General features: G+C 52.9%; 1 protein-coding gene across 3 annotated transcripts in view; it reads right to left on the minus strand.

Annotated features, from left to right (window-relative positions):
* Positions 1-16,682, minus strand: part of LOC147610094 (ABC transporter D family member 1-like) — a 43,416-nt gene that overhangs the window by 19,877 nt on the left and 6,857 nt on the right. For all 3 annotated transcript variants that reach the window (XM_086787384.1, XM_086787382.1, XM_086787383.1), the window contains exons 13-18: positions 16,566-16,665; positions 12,133-12,241; positions 11,948-12,038; positions 11,671-11,795; positions 11,421-11,570; positions 11,233-11,305 (exon numbers count right to left, since the gene is read on the minus strand). In XM_086787384.1, the coding sequence (XP_086643510.1) occupies positions 11,233-11,305; positions 11,421-11,570; positions 11,671-11,795; positions 11,948-12,038; positions 12,133-12,241; positions 16,566-16,665 (648 nt within the window). The remainder of the gene's footprint in view (positions 1-11,232; positions 11,306-11,420; positions 11,571-11,670; positions 11,796-11,947; positions 12,039-12,132; positions 12,242-16,565; positions 16,666-16,682) is intronic.

The raw sequence follows: 16,682 nt of genomic DNA on the forward strand, positions 1-16,682 counted from the left end.
CCTTGTCTCCTCCATGATAAATAGAGCGGGTAGCTCTAGATCCTTCTGCATGGTGACTCGAAAATAGGCTTTAGCAGCTTCAACTCCTTTGGCTTCAATGGCTTCTTGATGAAATCTGCAAACATTTGAGCCATTCTTTGGTCCTGTTCTCTCTTGGTTCTCCAAGAAAGTTCATCTCTGAGAAATTGTCTCAGCTGTTGAAAGTCATGGTACTCTTCTGATGACATGGCTGCGGTCTCATGAGTAATGGATCAACGACCCTAGTTCTTATCTTGAAGACCTGGATCGGCCTGATAGTTGTTCCCTTCATTAGACCCTTGGTTTCCCTATGGCTCTGTCACCCCAAGAAAGTTTCTTCAAGAGAAATCCTACTCTGATACCACTGTAAGCCCAGTGGGGCGTGCAGTGTGACAGACTCAACCACGTGTCCAAGAGATAAAAATATAAAGAGAGAGGGGAGAGAGAGAAAAGGGAATGGGGATCTTGCACAGTACACCACATTGAGCGAGAAACACGCCCTGCCCCCTTTTAGGAATTTATTTAGGAACAATCCACGGGCATGCTGGCCAGGATCAATACAGTCAATTAATACAAAACAAACAGATATGCCGATGTAGGATATCCAAGTCGATGTCGATGTCGATGTCGACGCACAAGATCTCTGATGTCGAGCACACCACGGGGATGACCCACAAGTAGTACCAGATCCAGTATCCAAATCCAATGGATCTCAAGTCCAATGAATCCAAATCCAAGTCCAAATCCCACTCCAAAATCCAAGCTCCATGTCTAAGCTCTGGGTTCTTCTTCAACTTGATGTTCAAGAGAGGCTCATGCTTCTTTTATACTTGGGGAAGCCTTGCTTTTTGCCAAAAAATAATGCTTTTGCTTTGCTTTTGTCTTTTTATTAAATATTATTAATAATAGCCAAAGTTCTTGATTTGTGCTTTTACAACTTCAGGGCCTTGCTTTTTCGCCCTAGAGATGCTTTTTGAGAAAGAAGCTTTTAGCTTTTTGGTCCACCTTAGTCTCCTCTTTCCAATGGTGCCCTTGGCTCGTGAGGTCAACCCTGTTTGACTTTTTGCTTTTTCTTGCTTTTTGACCAAGAATGGTGCTTTTTCTTAATCAATTCTTAAGGACCCTGTCCCCATGTCTTCTTCCACCTGTGTGGTGTCCGGGCATGGATTTCATTATGTGAAACAGAGCTAGGAGGGCCAAATAGTTACACTGGGCCCTATCATTTGCGCACACACCACACAAAGCTTCATCATCGACACCCATCCAAGTACATCTTTGGATGGGAGGGCCATGGAGAGCACAAGCCTGGTCAATGGTACAACCCATCTCCTGGATCTTCTTCCCGCTTCGACCAAATAACTGTACTTCATGCCTCATCGACCCTACCTACAACTCCTTATGCTACCTTAGCTTTGGAAGCCAAAAGTTGACTGCAATATGCATATTGCAATCATGATCCAAAGTAGCTTCTACTTCCATAATCAAAAGCTGCTACACCTATGGATCCTCGCCGTCAACTACCACTCTCATCCAAATTGGATCCCAGTCACATAAGCTACAACGACAGAAGAAGACAAACCACCAAAATAGAAAGAGAGTCACAGAGACAGTATGTATTGGACATGTTGTCCAAATATGCGATGGCTGGTTGTAAGCCAATCTCGGTTCCATTAGATCCAAATGGCAAGCTTAGTATGGATGTAGGTTATGTGTTGGAGGACCCCACTATGTACAGGAAAAGGTTGTGGTTGGGAGTTTGATCTATGTCATGATCAACAGGCTAGATTTGAGTTACACTAAAGAGTAGAGGGTACCGTTTCTAGGACTGACGACCTCGCCTGCGAGCTCCGCCTCCCCCCCCCCCCCCCCCCCCCCCCCCCCCCGCTGCTTCTCGCCATCGCGCCCCCCTCTCCCCCCCGCCAGTCCACCGCTTTCTCCTCCGTCCTCTCCCCCGCCTCCTTCATTGCGCCCCTCTTCGCCATCTCTCCCCCGCCTTCTGCCCACCTTCGCTCCCCCGCCTCCCTCCTCGTTTCCTCCCCCGCCTTCTTTCCCCCCGCCTTCTCTTCCTTCGCCACCTTCCACGCTGCCTTCCCCGCCATCCCCCCCGCCGCTTGCTTCCTTCCCCCGTCATCTCTTCCACCGCCTCTCTAACCCCTTCGCCTCCTTCTCCCCCGCCTCTCTTCTCTCCCCCGCCACCTCTCCCCCCTCCGCCTTCTCCTCCGCTGCACATCTCTTCCCCTCCGCCTTCTCCCTCTCCTCCCTTCCGTCTCGCCCCTCCGCCCTCCGCTAGCTCCTCCCCGCCTCAGCTCCCCCCCCCCCTCCCCCCCCGCCCCGCCCCCGCTATCCTGTAGCCCTCCGCCTCTCTTTTTTCCTCGCAGGGCTGTGTCCCTCCCGTTGGTGACCCCGGTTTCTGGCCTTTTCCCTCTGGAGGACTCCATGGAAGCCGCTCCGACTAACCCTGCCGATTCCGGTCTCCGTCTGGAGTTCACAGCTGAAGATCTTCAGTTGTTTGTTTCCACAGTTTCCGCTCTTGAGGCCTCCTCCTTGGTCTGCAAGATAGTGGGTAGCCGTCCGATGCGGAGAGAGCTTCGCGACCTTCTGCAAGGCAGCCTTGTTGGCGTGCCCGCCAAGATCGTCAGCGTAGATTTTTTGGGACGTGGCTACTACCAGGTGGATTTCGAGTCCCCACAGGCAGCTCAGATGGTGCTGGCTCGGAGCCCCATTGCCCTCCGCTCATCCCGGGCGTTCCTGGCGCGATGGACTCATGGTTTCAACCCCGCTTCTGACCCGCTAGCAGGCGCGACAGGTTTCCCCGTCACTATCTGCTTTCCTGGACTCCGTAGGGAGTACTTGCCCCTCTTGTCATCCATTGGCAAGGCGTTCGGGCAGGTGGTGGAGACGCCTCAGACAGCGGCTTCAGTGATTGCTAGGGCAGCAGGACTCCCGGCCATTCGAGTTGTGGTTCCGTCACCGGAGTCCCTCCCGAAGACGATCCTTCTCCCTTGTCTTTCTGGAGGACATCTGATACAGCGCGTGGAGTATTCGGGCCTCCCCGGCCAGTGTTACACATGCCGGTAGATGGGCCATCTCGCACGCGCCTGTCCCCGCAAGGGGGTTCATCCTTCACGCTATGCCGCCTCTGGACCCCTTGCAGGAGACCCGAGGGGTGGCCATCCACCTCAGAGACCGGACATCCCTGACTCGCCACAGCAGGCGCCATCATCTGACGAGCAGGCCCCGGCGGAGGATGCCGCGCAGACCCAGGAGGCTGGCGGATGGCAGGAGGTTCGCCGGCGGAAACGCCCGGCCCGCAGGGACCGTCGCAAACGCCAGCAGGCAGCACAGGCTGGCGGACAGGTTGGCGGACAGGCGACTCCGGTTGGCGTACAGGCACCTACCCGCACTTATGCTCCAGTCAGGGATAGGCGGCCAGCAGGTCCCACCCCGATGGACGAGGATTCAGACTCAGTGCCCGTTGAGGCCGCTGGTGGAGCCTCCCACGTGGAGACCCCGCTCCCGCCTCCCCCCGCGGGGGACCCCGCCCCCTCCTTGGAGCAGATTCCTGAGGATCCCGGGCCGCACTCTTCGACCCCCGGCTCCCCTTCCCCTCACCCGGAGAGCACTCCTTCCACCCCCCCCCCCTCTCCCCCCCCCTCCCGCCTCCCCCGGCGGCCCCCCCTGACACCTATCCTCTGGCAGATGCCTCTCCATCCTCTCCTCGCTCTCCCCCCTCCTCGCCGCGAGCCCCCATCCCTCCCTCGGCCTCTCCAGGATACTTCGCCAGACCACCCACTGCCCCGGGGCAGCGCAGCTGGGTAGGCCAGAGCTCAGTCCAGCGGCTGTTCCACCGCCACTCCGGGCCGGTGGAGATGGCGATCCTTGCTTCGCCCGCCACAGAGTTCTCTCCAGCCTCCCCTGGGGGGCCCCCGCGAGTGATGGGGCTACCAGTGGATTACGGTTTTTTCAGGTGCCTCCAGCTGGATGCTGGCCCGTTCGAGACACTGGTCGCGCCCTTGCGAGTTTGCGTGGTGTGCCATCCCTCTCGTTCTCCCTCAGTGGGTGGTGAGCAGCATGGTGGCTTTCTCCTTTCCTCTCAGTGTTGCCCCAGACACAGCATGGGATTGCAACTCTGTAGAGGAAGTTTTGCGTGATCAGATACTGGAGTTTTCTCACCACTTCAGTGACTTGGGGCTCACGGACCTATTGCAGACCCGATTACACTCAGCCCGCATGAGCTTGTTTGGTATAGGAGACTGGCGGGCGGATCCGGTCCACACCTCAGTTGAGGCGGTGCTTCTGATTCTCCTCCATGCCGCCCCGAGGGTGCAGCCTACCTTTAGATACATATATGCAGAGGATTGGTCTCACGCCTATGCCCTGGACAGGGCGAAGGCGGAGTGGGGCTGGACACAGAGACAGGTCACCCTCTTTTTGGAGAGACTCCGCACCCGGACAGACAGTGATTATTCTCCCTCCAAGCCGGCGCCCAAGACTCACAGAGTGGAGGGCAGATCATCCGGGCCGGCTGAGAGGGGTGAGCCAGTGGTGGAGGCTGCTTCACTTGCCATAGCTCATCCATGAGGATCCTCTCATGGAACATCCAGGGTCTCGGTGGACATCGCTGCTACATTGGTCGGGGCAGACTTCGCCAGGAGATCCAGAGGGCTCTCGTTGGAGGACCCATAGATATCCTTTTCATCCAGGAGCACCACCTTTCTGCCGGGCGTACCCGCACCTGCGGGAAGATCTTGCCAGGCAGGAGTCACACTTTTTGGTCACCGGCATATGGCTCCCAGGGGAACCAGGGTGGAGTATGCATCTCAGTCAGCGAGCAGCTTCTATCCGAGGTTGTGGACTCTGGCATTCTGGTCCAGGGTCGTGCGCAGTGGATCATCCTTCGGGTTGGGGAAGACCGCATTGGCTTCCTCAACTTCTACGCCCCTAATGGGGCGACCGGGAGAGCCGAGTTCTGGAGCACCATTAGGCAGTCCCTCCCCTTGGCAGACCACTGGTGCCTAGGAGGGGATTGCAACATGCTGGAGGATGCAGAGGACAGGATGGGGGGCAGCCAGGAGACCATTCATGGGCCGGAGCTCGCTGCCTGGGAGGAACTAGTGCTACAGGTGAGAGGCCAGGATCCGTGGACTCTCTCGGAGTTTGGCAGGTTGCAGGGGAGTCTATCTTTCTCGCGCTCGGATAGACGGGCCACAGGAGTTAACCTTTCCTGCATCGACAGGTTTTACATTGATGAGTGGGCCTGTGATAGAGGTGGCACAGTGGGCATACTTGCAGGCTCCTCGTTTTCAGACCACTTTCCAGTGCTTCTCCAGATCGAGGACCCCACGAGAGGAGAGCAGGGCCAGAGCGTCCGGATTCCAGATTGTCTCATAGAGGAGCCCGAGATTGAGATCAGAGTTGAGCAGGTCTGGCAGGAGCTGCAGTTCAGGAGAGGATCGGCAGCCAGCGATCTTGCCAGTGGCTTGCAGGAGATCAGCCAGATGCTCAGACAGGCTGCCTTGGACCGGCTGGAGGCCTTCAGAGAGCAGGAGAGGAGCCTACGGAGGAGTCTAGCGTCCCTCCAGAGACTCCAGGAGAGGGATCCTACGAGCCCTTGGATCTCAGAGCAGATGGAGTCAGCTCGCACTGAGATCAGATCCATCGAGGAGAGGAGGGTGGAGTTCCGATTCCATGCTCGGGCTTCTTTTTGGACACAGGCTGGAGACAGAGTGACTCGAGATTTCTTTGAGGCGACAGGGCCTCGCTTCAGGCGAGAGGGTCTCAGGCGTCTTCGGCAGGCTGATGGCCAGGTTGTGGTGGATCCCCCCAGGGTTCGGGCTATAGCCACAGATTTTTACAGGGATCTTCTCTCTGCTGAGCCAGCAGATGACAGGGTGAGAGAGGCTCGGGAGGCACTCTGGAGCTTCACGAGACCGGTTGTGCCGGCCCATTTGTAGCACTCCCTTCTTTCCCCCTTCTCGGATACGGAACTGGAGGAGGCTCTTCAGGCATTACCTCGGGGCAAATGCCCAGGAGAGGACGGTCTCTCGGTGGCTTTCTTCCAGAGGTACTGGGGCCTCTTACATAGGGGCTTCAGATTGGCATTCCAGGAGATTATGGAGTCAGGAGTCATGCCGGACAGCATGGCAGAGGGGTTGATCCACTTGATCCCCAAAGAGGGAGGAGACAGACTGGAGATTAGACAGTGGAGACCGATCACCTTGCTAGGCACGGCCTACAAGGTCCTAGCTAAGGCGATCAGCAGGCGGCTTCAGCCTCACCTTCCGGACATCATCCACTCCACGCAGACAGGCTTCATCCAGGATAGGAGCATTCTGGATAACATTTTCTCTTTCTGGGAGGCTACGGCTCTGGCTAGATTTCGACAGGAGGATCTGGCAGTGCTCCTTCTCGACTTCGAGAAGGCATATGATCGGGTGGACTGGGCCTTCTTGGAAGGCACTATGGAGAGGATGGGCTTCCCCCCTCAGTGGATCCGTGGGGTCTCTGCACTCTACACATCGGCTCATAGCCAGGTGCTGATACAGGGCGTGCGCGGAGAGAGGTTCCAGCTCTCGCGCTCGGTGCGGCAGGGGTGCCCCTTGGCGCCCTTTCTTTTTCTTTTTGTGGCGGAGGCCATGAGCACTTTTTTGACGGCACAGGATACAGGTTTGCGGGGCCTCCAGCTTCCCATCCGCACCTCGGAGGAGCTCCTAGACTCGGAGTTTGCGGATGACACTGCTGTCTATCTTCAGGGAGGTGAGGAGAACCTCCGCCACTTCGCCTTAGCCATGGACAGGTTTTGCAGAGCTTCGGGCGCTTTGATCAACTGGCACAAGTCGTGTGGGTTGTGGGTCAGCTCTATGCCCCCCCCGACTTGGAGGCCAGTTGTTGACGGTTTTCAGTGGCTGCCCCCCGGCACTACAGTGCGTTATTTGGGATGCTATGTGGGCATTGACATATCTCCGGAGCAGCAGATAGCCCCCCTTCTTCTGAGCATTCAGAAGAAGCTTCTGTATTGGAGTACCGCTCGTTTATCTTTGGCTGGCCGAGTAGTTGTGGCCAATCAGGTTCTGCTTGCTACTATGTGGTACATCACTTCTTGCTGGGCCTTCTCTCGGGCGTGCATTGGCCAGGTGCAGAGGCTCATCAGGAACTTTCTTTGGTCCGGTGGCGACGGGCGGCCCGCCAGGGCCAAGGTGGCATGGGCGGTGATCATTCAGCCGAGGGAGAGAGGCGGCCTGGGCATTGTTGATCCTATTTGCCAAAGCCGAGCATTGCTTGGCAAGTTGGTAGTTCGTGGCCTCCTGCCAGGCGCTGAGCCGTGGAAGGAGTTTCTTGTTTCCAGGATGCTCAGCCGCACCCCTTCTCTTAGCGGCCCCTGGACCCCCAGCATCAGGTGGATCTTTACAGAGCAGCGATCCAGAGGAGTGGGCCTTGGCTTCGAGGAGCGTTTTGCAGCTAGCCTTCTGAGCGCCTGGGCGCATCTGAGGCCATCACTCTTCCAGACTCCCCCGGGCACCGATGAGGAGCGCTTGAGGCAGCCTTTGATCTGGAACCCCTTGATTCGTCTCCCCAGTGGCCATATGGTTGGATCGCGGTCTCACGTGTCGTGGGGCCCGCTGAGCTCTGGCCCAGCCCAGTCCCTAGACGACTGGATAGGTTTTCAGCAGCTGCCTCTAGAGGCTCAGGAGAGGAGACTCAGTGGGATGAGGGGCAGAGAGTTGATGAGACAGGACATTGAGGCGGCCATCCCCCGGGAGTGGCGGACCCCAGTACAGGACCCTCCACCTCCACAGTGGATGGGTGTCTTTACTCGGCATGAGATCCTTCTAGCGGTCTGCGGCACAGCGGAGAGAGTCGCCCCACTCACTTTTGAGGTGGGAGAGGGTGGCCAGCTTCAGAGGACACGACTAGATTTGGATGGGCTCCAGGGATGTATTCTTCAGAGGGTGCGGGTGGTCGGCTTTCATCAGAGACAGTGGCATGTAGACCCCTCACCGGCCTCGATAGGGGAGGACTGTTCTTGGAGATTATGGGCTTGGGACAGCAGGCCTCTTATTCGCCTTCAGTGGGATCCAGGTGAGTGGTTTTGGCGAGATCCCTACTTGGCCCCTACCAGCCCAGGCATCCCCTTTTTTCAGTACACAGCAAGGCTGGGGCGGCGGATTCAGAGACACAGGATAGCGAGCACCCCGGCGGCGGCCGAGCATTGGCGGCGACAGGGGCTCTCCCCTGCCTTTCTTAGGGACTTCTGGCAGCGCCTTTGGGCCAGCTTCCGGCCCCGGAAGGTGACGCTGTTTCTCTGGCTCACAGCGCATAGAGGACTGGCTGTGGGGGCTTGGCTAGCTTTCGGCAGTCACCCAGCGTCCTGCCCTCGGTGCGGCCATGCACAGGAGTCGCAGCGGCACTGCTTATGGGATTGCCCACAGGCACAGCAGGTCTGGCAGCGCGCTCTCAGGATGGTTTTTGCAGGCTCACCAGGTGAGATGCTGGTGACGTGGGGTGCGGTGGCTTGGGCCACGGACAGCGGCCCGGCCCTTCGATATGAGGACGTCCCTGGCAGTGCGACCATCCAGGTCTCTGACAGGGCGATGGCGGTGGTTCCGACGCCAGACTTCTCTTCGGCAGCCCCTCAGGAGGGGGTCGGGCACAAATGGGAGATGATCAGCAGCATGACGGCTTGGCACATTTGGAGAGCCCGATGCAGGGAGGCCATTGACCGCCAGGCGACTCCACCGGCGGAGGTCATACAGGCCCTCTGGGTGGACATCATTCACACCTTGAGGGAAACTCCAGGGCGACTCGGATCGCATGAGAGGGCGCCGCAAGGCTTTCCTCCGCACTTGGCAGCCTGGCCCTTTCCTCACCGCGAGGGGCGAGGATGTCACTTGGCACTACAGGCCTCCAGTTTGGCTTTTCTCACCTCCCACATGTACTACTAGGTAGCCCCCCCCAGAGAGCGGCCACGGGGGTGGAGCTCAGGTGTTCACTGTGTTTTTTATCCCTCCTTGCGAGGTGAGCTTTGTAGCCTTATGGCGTTTTCTCATTAACTAATAGAAGGATCGTTTTTCCGAAAAAAAAAAAAAAAAGATTTGAGTTACACTGCTGGCTTAGAGAGCCAGTTTATGCAGGTTCCGTGCAACCACATCTTAATAGTGTGCGATGTACACCGACCACCAAGGGAGCCAAGATGCCCATTAAGGAGTCTTGATGAAGATACTACAGCTGCATGTACATCGCCATCGGAATACAGCATCTCGGAGCGTAAGGAGTTTTCATGCGAGTTACCTCCTTGTCCCTTTGGAACCCCCACCTCGCCACTTGCCTACTAACACCGTTGTTTTACTAACCCCTCATCAACACCACCACCTACCACTTGGATACTTGTCATTAAGTATTCCGTGCTAGTCTACTCATTCAAGTACTTTGATTCCTCCCATGAGGATGATATAGCTATAAAGGCAATAAAAAAGAAAACAACAAAAACAAAATAATGAGTACTACTGGGCACATACAAGAAAGCAAAATTTATAAGAGCCCATACCACTAGATGGATACTTAATCGCCAGTACTCCACTAACTTTTTCCATCTTACTAAACCCTCCCACCCCCTCTCATTTCTAGAAAGAAGAGGACCAACCAAGTGTGACACTTCCTAGCGTGTCTCAACAACTTCTTCACCGATCACGAGAATGTGATTGACTTTAGGAAGGGGAGTAATGTTAACCACACGTGGTTAACATGTTTCTATGACAACTATGACCACACATTATGTAATGAGTGCCCGTACTATATTGTAAATCCCGTCATTTGATGAGGAAAATGCCCTAAAGACGCTCCCAAGTCATGAGCTTCAAAGGACAGGCAAGAGGATCTCGGCTAATTGACCAAACCATAAAGAAAAGCCTTGTAACTATGTTTCGGGCATCTCGGGTCACTTACTCCTAGGTGGCCTAGTGGAAAAAGGCTTGGAACTATAAAAGCCAATTTGTCTTGTTTGTAACTCATTCTCCCATTTATGCAATAGAATTGGAGTGTTCTCTCCCTCTCTCTTGCAACTCTAATCTAGCATGTGTGGTATGCTTAGGGTTAGGGTTTTGGTGTGATTAGCACTAATCGCTCGTTCTCTCTTACTTCCCTCTTGCTTCAGTGATTAGGCTATCACCGCAATCGGCTTCTGAGGAGATCCCACATGATCTTTGTGAAAGCAGTTGCACCACCCATAGGATTAGGAACCAAATCGGTGTGACAACGAGTGCGGGAGGATCGCGACGACGAGCGGCTATCCGCAAGTGATGGTGGAGCTCTTGAGCATGGCTCGAGCTCGGCAGATCGGCAACTTCCCACGACAAGTTTTGGTTGGGTTACCAGGATCATGATTGGCGGCTACGGGTATCATCCCAGCTTCTATGGATTGAGTCCGGTAGAGCAGATCACACCCCTAGGGAGGCACAGGTATGCAAGGAATGCACGACAGGGGAGGTCGATATGGAGGAGCATTACATGTTCAAATGCCCATCTTACTATGAGAACCAGAGATGCCTAGTCTATACCCACTCGAGCTTCGCCACCACCACTTGGAGACCAAGCTCAGATGGCACCTTGAGTGTCAGAGCTAGCAAGATGCCTACAGACTTCTTCAGATTGCATTCACCCATGCCAGAGAGTACCATACAGGCTTTACAGGGTCAGAGGGATCATGCACGTCAGAGACCACCCCACCCGCTTGCGAGATCCTCACTAGTGACAAAGCGTGATCCCTCTTGAGAGGCAGATGCCCCCGCATCTGGGGATCCAGGCCTATGGTCTATCAGCTGCAGATCCAAGACATGCTATGGAGAAGCCACTCCATTGGCACAGGATGCCATCGCAGCTCTACACTCGTTTAGGGAGGAGGATGGCACTATCATTGGATGAGGAGATCCGGGTATCTCTGGCCATCTTGCTCCGGGATTTTCAGTACCACACGTACATGGGAGGCCCGCACAGTACGCAGGTCTTCCTTTCATTTCATTATCAGTACTTTTTGTTTCCATGTTCACAATCTACACATGAAACTTCTGTAACACATGTTGATCTCATAGACCTATCGGGTCTCTTGTAGACATTAATAAAATCTTTCTTTCTCGCATGCACACACAGCCTTTCTACTCCAGAGAAGGCCATCGTTTGCAGCTGTTATAATAAAAAAGATCATCAAGTAGGACAACTTACTGCTTGTTCACGTAAGCCACCTCCAAAGAAGGCAATAGATTCAGCATGTGTATGCAACCTAGAATGCATATACCTGAAAGCCAACATTGCATTAAAAGGCCTTTCCTTTCAGAATTGACAACCTTGAGTACATAGGAGTTAATGGACAAACTTCTAAGATGAAGATGTAGTCTCAAGCATCACCCTACCTAAATAACCCTTCGAGTTGTTGTTCTTCACTTGTCATAGCTCCAAAATTTGGTGTGATTGATCGAAGGAAACCCAGCCCGAGAAGCATGTACGCGTACAAAATTATGACACCTCTCCTTCCTGTAAGCATCTTCATTCGCCACGTAAACCTGCACAAGAGGAATGCATGATTGACCCACTTACCTTCATGCATGAATTCACATAGTAAAAATTCCATACGAGGAAGCACTGTGTCCAACACATACATACCACAAAATGTCCACCAATGGTTTCACCATGCCTGTTACTAGGCTAGACATGTTGATACCGAGCTTTTCCACATCTTGAGTGATTCTTTGTTCTGCATCCATCTTTTTCTCTGATAAATGGAACACCTGGGAGCAAAAAAAAGCTTGTCAAACACCCCTTGCTTATGGAGGTTTATCGAGCAATGACTTTCCCAGTGCTTTAGCGTACATGGAAGCTAAGAATGAGTATGCACAACCTCAGCCTCATTAGCAGCAAACAAAAATTTTTGAAGCCTTACTTTGTAATATGCATTGTTCTTGAAGTAAAGATTCGATAAATGTTGCGTAGTACGTCTACGCCATCCAAGGGCCAACATTGCTGTCAAGTACCTAAGCCAAACCAGTGCACACCACGACATTCAAAACCCTTCTTTCCTTCAATGTGTAACATGGCATCTTAAAAGAGGTAAATAAAATCTACAACCTTAAAGATGGTGCGACAACTGCGGATGTTGCACTTTGAAGCACACTGATACCAATCAGGCGGACAAAAGCTGCCTTGTCTTGTTCAAGTACATGTTTGACACTTGTACCTGATCACACCACGTAAAAAAGTCAGACCATGTTACTGTGTGTTCATGCCCACATGTGTTTTTCTCACAAACTTAGGGCAACCCAGCCAGCCTTTAACAATCCTCTCTCTCTCTCTCTCTCTCTCTCTCTCTCTCTCTCTCTCAAACTCAGCCGAAGGGCTTCAGAGACAGTTGGATGCCTTACATGACTTTTGCATTTAGTGGGACCTCTCTGTTAACCTTGGTAAAACCAAGGTAATGGTCTTCAATACCTCCCGCCCCGTCACATCCAGATTGAGCTTCACATATAGAGGGGATCCTGTGGAGATTGTCTCATCCTATGTCTACCTTGGTGTCACTTTCAATGGCCCACGCTTTACCATGCTTCCCGCAGCACATGCCAGAGTGACGCAGGGATATGCAGCCTTGAGCTTACTTGAGCGGCAGTGCTTCCAGGCACATTTCCAGGAGCCCAAGACGAAGGGCTGGCTTTTTGACACCCTTGTCATACCAGCCTTGTCATACCAGCCTTGATGTATGGAGCAGCTTTCTAGGGGCCAGATTTATCCGATGAGGATTGGCAGCGAGTTGAGAGGCCCCAGGTCATGATGTTCTCCCGTATGATCCGCAGCAAACCATCAGTCCCACACCAGATTATCCAAGCAGAGTTTGCTGCAGCCCCGATGGTAGTGGAGGCACTCTTCTAGACAATGATGTACCTTCATCACATCAGTCACATGGATCCCCACAGGTACCCGAGGCTTGCCCTGGAGTCCTCCAGACAGCTAGCACTTGAGGGGCACTCTGGAGTATGGTATGCACTGGTTTCCACTTGGTTCTCAGTATACGGGCTTTGCATGGACCGCCTACCCCCCCTTCAGTACAGTTTGGACTCCCCTCTTTTCCGGCTGTCTCATGAGGATATCAACCGGGCTATCCGGTCAGATCTTCTTAGCCTCTACACACATTGCACATGGATCACACCCCCGGAGCTCCCCACGAAGATGCACTTTTACAGAGACCACTTCCTCACATTCACTGAGGATGGATTCATCCAGCAGCCGGGCTAGTTGAGTGTTCACATGTCCCATGCCATGCGGATTGCGATTAGCCAGATATGGGTTTCTTCCCACCGCCTCAGAGTGGAGACAGGTAGAGCTGAGCGCATCTTCAGAGCCGGGAAGCTCGTACGGACACCCAGAGAGGAGAGGATCTGCCGACTATGCCACACAGAGGTTGAGACGGAGGAGCATTACATATGCCGCTACCCAGTATACTTGAGATCCGCGGGAGGTTTCACTGTCTATTTCGTGAGGGATTCGGTCCACTCTCTAGGATCATTGACTTCCAAGACCAGCGTTGCCTGGGCCTCTTCCTGCTTGAGCTCCGCAGACACAGGGACACCTTCTTGAGACACAAGCCCCAGCCACCCCGCCCAACCATCACCAGTTTCTTCCGGACCCACGAGGTGGAGGAAACCGACATAGTGGATCTTGTGGACCCTCCACAAGCTGCTCTGGACCTACCTCGCCCGAGAGGAGTTACCTTGGACCGAGCCTCTGCACTCCAGCGTGCCCGACGCCCTCGACCCCCCCGTCGGCCACGATCACCTCATCAGCTCCAGATCCAGGACATGCTCCACCACCAGCGAGCTGACTTTCCACGTGACATAGCTGAGGGAGACCTCTTGGCCATACTCGTCAACCCCATGCTTGACATTTTGGAGAGTGGTATACCATCTACTCGGAGCTGATGTTGCTCCCATGTTTTATGTTCTTAGTTTTCCATGACAAGTTTCTAGGGACAGTTTTGTATCACCCCAGTGAGATAGCTATATTTATGTTTTCATTCTGTTTTATTTTCCATTCCATTTGATGAGATATGCCATGGACATTATTGTACCACTTTGGTCTCATAGGCCCATTGGGTCTTTAGTAGACTCTTAATATATCTTTCTTTCTTTCTTTCTTTCTCTCATATATTCAAGGATAGGGAAACACATTCAGCCTTCCTAGCAAAGAGGGTGATGCTTCGCTCCACAAAGGTCTATCTAATTGCCACATACGCAGAGTGCTCACAGTGGTCCAGTGGGATGAGGAGGCCCATTTCATGTGGATGCATTTAGCCCGGCCAGGCTCCTAGATATAACAGATACAGTATGTTATTTCCCACCAGAGACATCTGCCCGCGCACAGGATTTGTTGCCGGATGGCCAGTTGCCATATGCCCCATTGTTCGCAGATATTGTAGGAGTTCACCCAACAGGGAGATATCCTACTTTTGGGCGACTTCAATGCACGGACAGGTGAGATGCAGGTGCTTATGTATGACTTTCATGCAGACCTAGTTATGCTTGCAGACATAGACTCTATGGAGCTAGGGCTACAGCCATCATCACAAGACACATCACCATAGCCACATCTGCCATCAGGAGGCTTATGGAGTCTGTTTCAGTTTTCAGTTTTCAGTTTTCAAGGTCTTTTTTAGGTTTTCCATGCTTCCAAGTTTTGCTGAAGAACTAAGCATACTCTACATAGATGAGATATCAGACTTCATTGACAGAGCTGGAGGTGGAGGATCTTCTCTAGGAGGTATTCTTGTTTCCATCCTTTTATATGCTGATGATATTGTACTCATTGCAGATTCTGAGGAGGGACTACAGAAGCACATGGATGCTTTACAAGATTTTTTCACAGAGGGGGCTCTCGATCAACCTTGGGAAAACCAAGGTTATGGTATCACCACCCAGTTGCAGGCCATACAGAGATCACTTACATGTGTAGCAGGGTTGAGGTGGTGCACTCATATGTCTATCTCGGAGCTACCTTCACTAGTCCACGCTTCTCTATGAGACAGGCAGCAGAGGATAGACTCACTAGAGGATATGCAGCTCTAGCCGTATTGGAGAGGCAGCATTTCCAGGCGCATTTTCAAGAGCTGAGCTTGAAGGATTGGCTTTTTGATATCCTAGTCACCCTGGCACTTATGTATGTAGCTCCCTTCTGGGCACCAGATTTATCGCTGGCAGATTGGCAATTAATAGAGTCCTCAGATCATGATGTTATCACGGATGATACGCAGCAAACCATCTGTCCCCCCACCAGATCATCCGGTAGAGTTTTTTGCCGCTCCTATGTTAATGGAGGCCCTGTTCCAGACAGTCACTTATATACAGAAGGTGGGGGAGATGGATCCACTTCAACTCCCCTGACTTGCACTAAAGTCATCACAGCAGATAGCAGCCAGAGGAGAGCATTCATCCTGGTATGGCACAATACTCACTTGGTTTCAAGCACATGGACTACAGATGGACTAGCTCCCTCCATTTCAGTATGATCCAAATTCCCCATACATTAGGCTTACACATGAGGATAAGAACCTGATCCGATACAATTTACTGGTGCTAAACACACGTAACACATGGATCACACTGGTAGGCCCATTGCCTACCAACAAGCAGTACTACAGAGAACATTTCCTGAGAATCACAGCAAATGGTTTCATACAAAGACCAGGTTATCTCGATGTCTTCATGTCCCATGCGTTGGCCAGCTTAGGGTATCATCCCATATATTGAGGATAGAGACTGGCAGAGCTGAGCGGATACCCAGAGGGGACAAGACATGTAGACTCTGTCAGACGGGGGTTGAGTCAGAGGAGCACTATGTTTGTCAGCGTCCAGTCTACTATGAGGGAGATTTCACTGTCTATTCAGAGAGGGCTTTGGACCGGATCATGGAGTAGCCAGATCAGAGGTGGCCTAGAGGGGTGGATAGGGAGGCACCAGAGCCCACCACAGTGGATACGAAAGCCTATACCACAGTGTCCCCTCGCCAGCAGGCCCATGGGAGTCCCATCACGCCCTCATCCCATCAAACCCCCCCAGCTCATCAGCCCCAGATTCAGGAGATCCTGGCCTGCAATTGAGCGGCCTCATCCTCACAGCAGACGATCAACATCTCTAGCCTTCTTGTATCACCCATGACGGACATCCTAGATGGGCCCTTGCCTGGCATACAAGGTTGATTGACTGTTTTTATTCAGCTCTCCCATATCCCATCACTTATTGTACCCTATACCTGGCATAGTAGGATCTAGATTTTTCATCTTGTATAATCTCAGAGTCTGAGATCTTAGCTTTCAGTTTTCAGTTTTAGTTTACAGTTGCTTTGTCTTTTTCATCCATGCTGAAATTTCATGGACACTGTATACATCATTTTGGTCTCATAGACCCTTTGGGTCTTTTGAAGATGTAATATAACTCTCTCTCTCTCTCTCTCTCTCTCTCTCTCTCTCTCACACACACACACACACACACAAACACATAATCAAAGTAAAAACCCACCATTGAGGTTTGCAATTCGGTCCGAGATCCAGGTACGTGCAACCACAAGGGTGGCAACAGCTAATAGCTGCCTACCCTGTTTACCAGATAAGCTTGGCACCTTAGGAGCACACAGCC

This window comes from Cibotium barometz, chromosome 50 (assembly GCF_041138505.1).
Source record: "Cibotium barometz isolate CiBa-2024 chromosome 50, ASM4113850v1, whole genome shotgun sequence".
Lineage (NCBI taxonomy): Eukaryota > Viridiplantae > Streptophyta > Polypodiopsida > Cyatheales > Cibotiaceae > Cibotium > Cibotium barometz.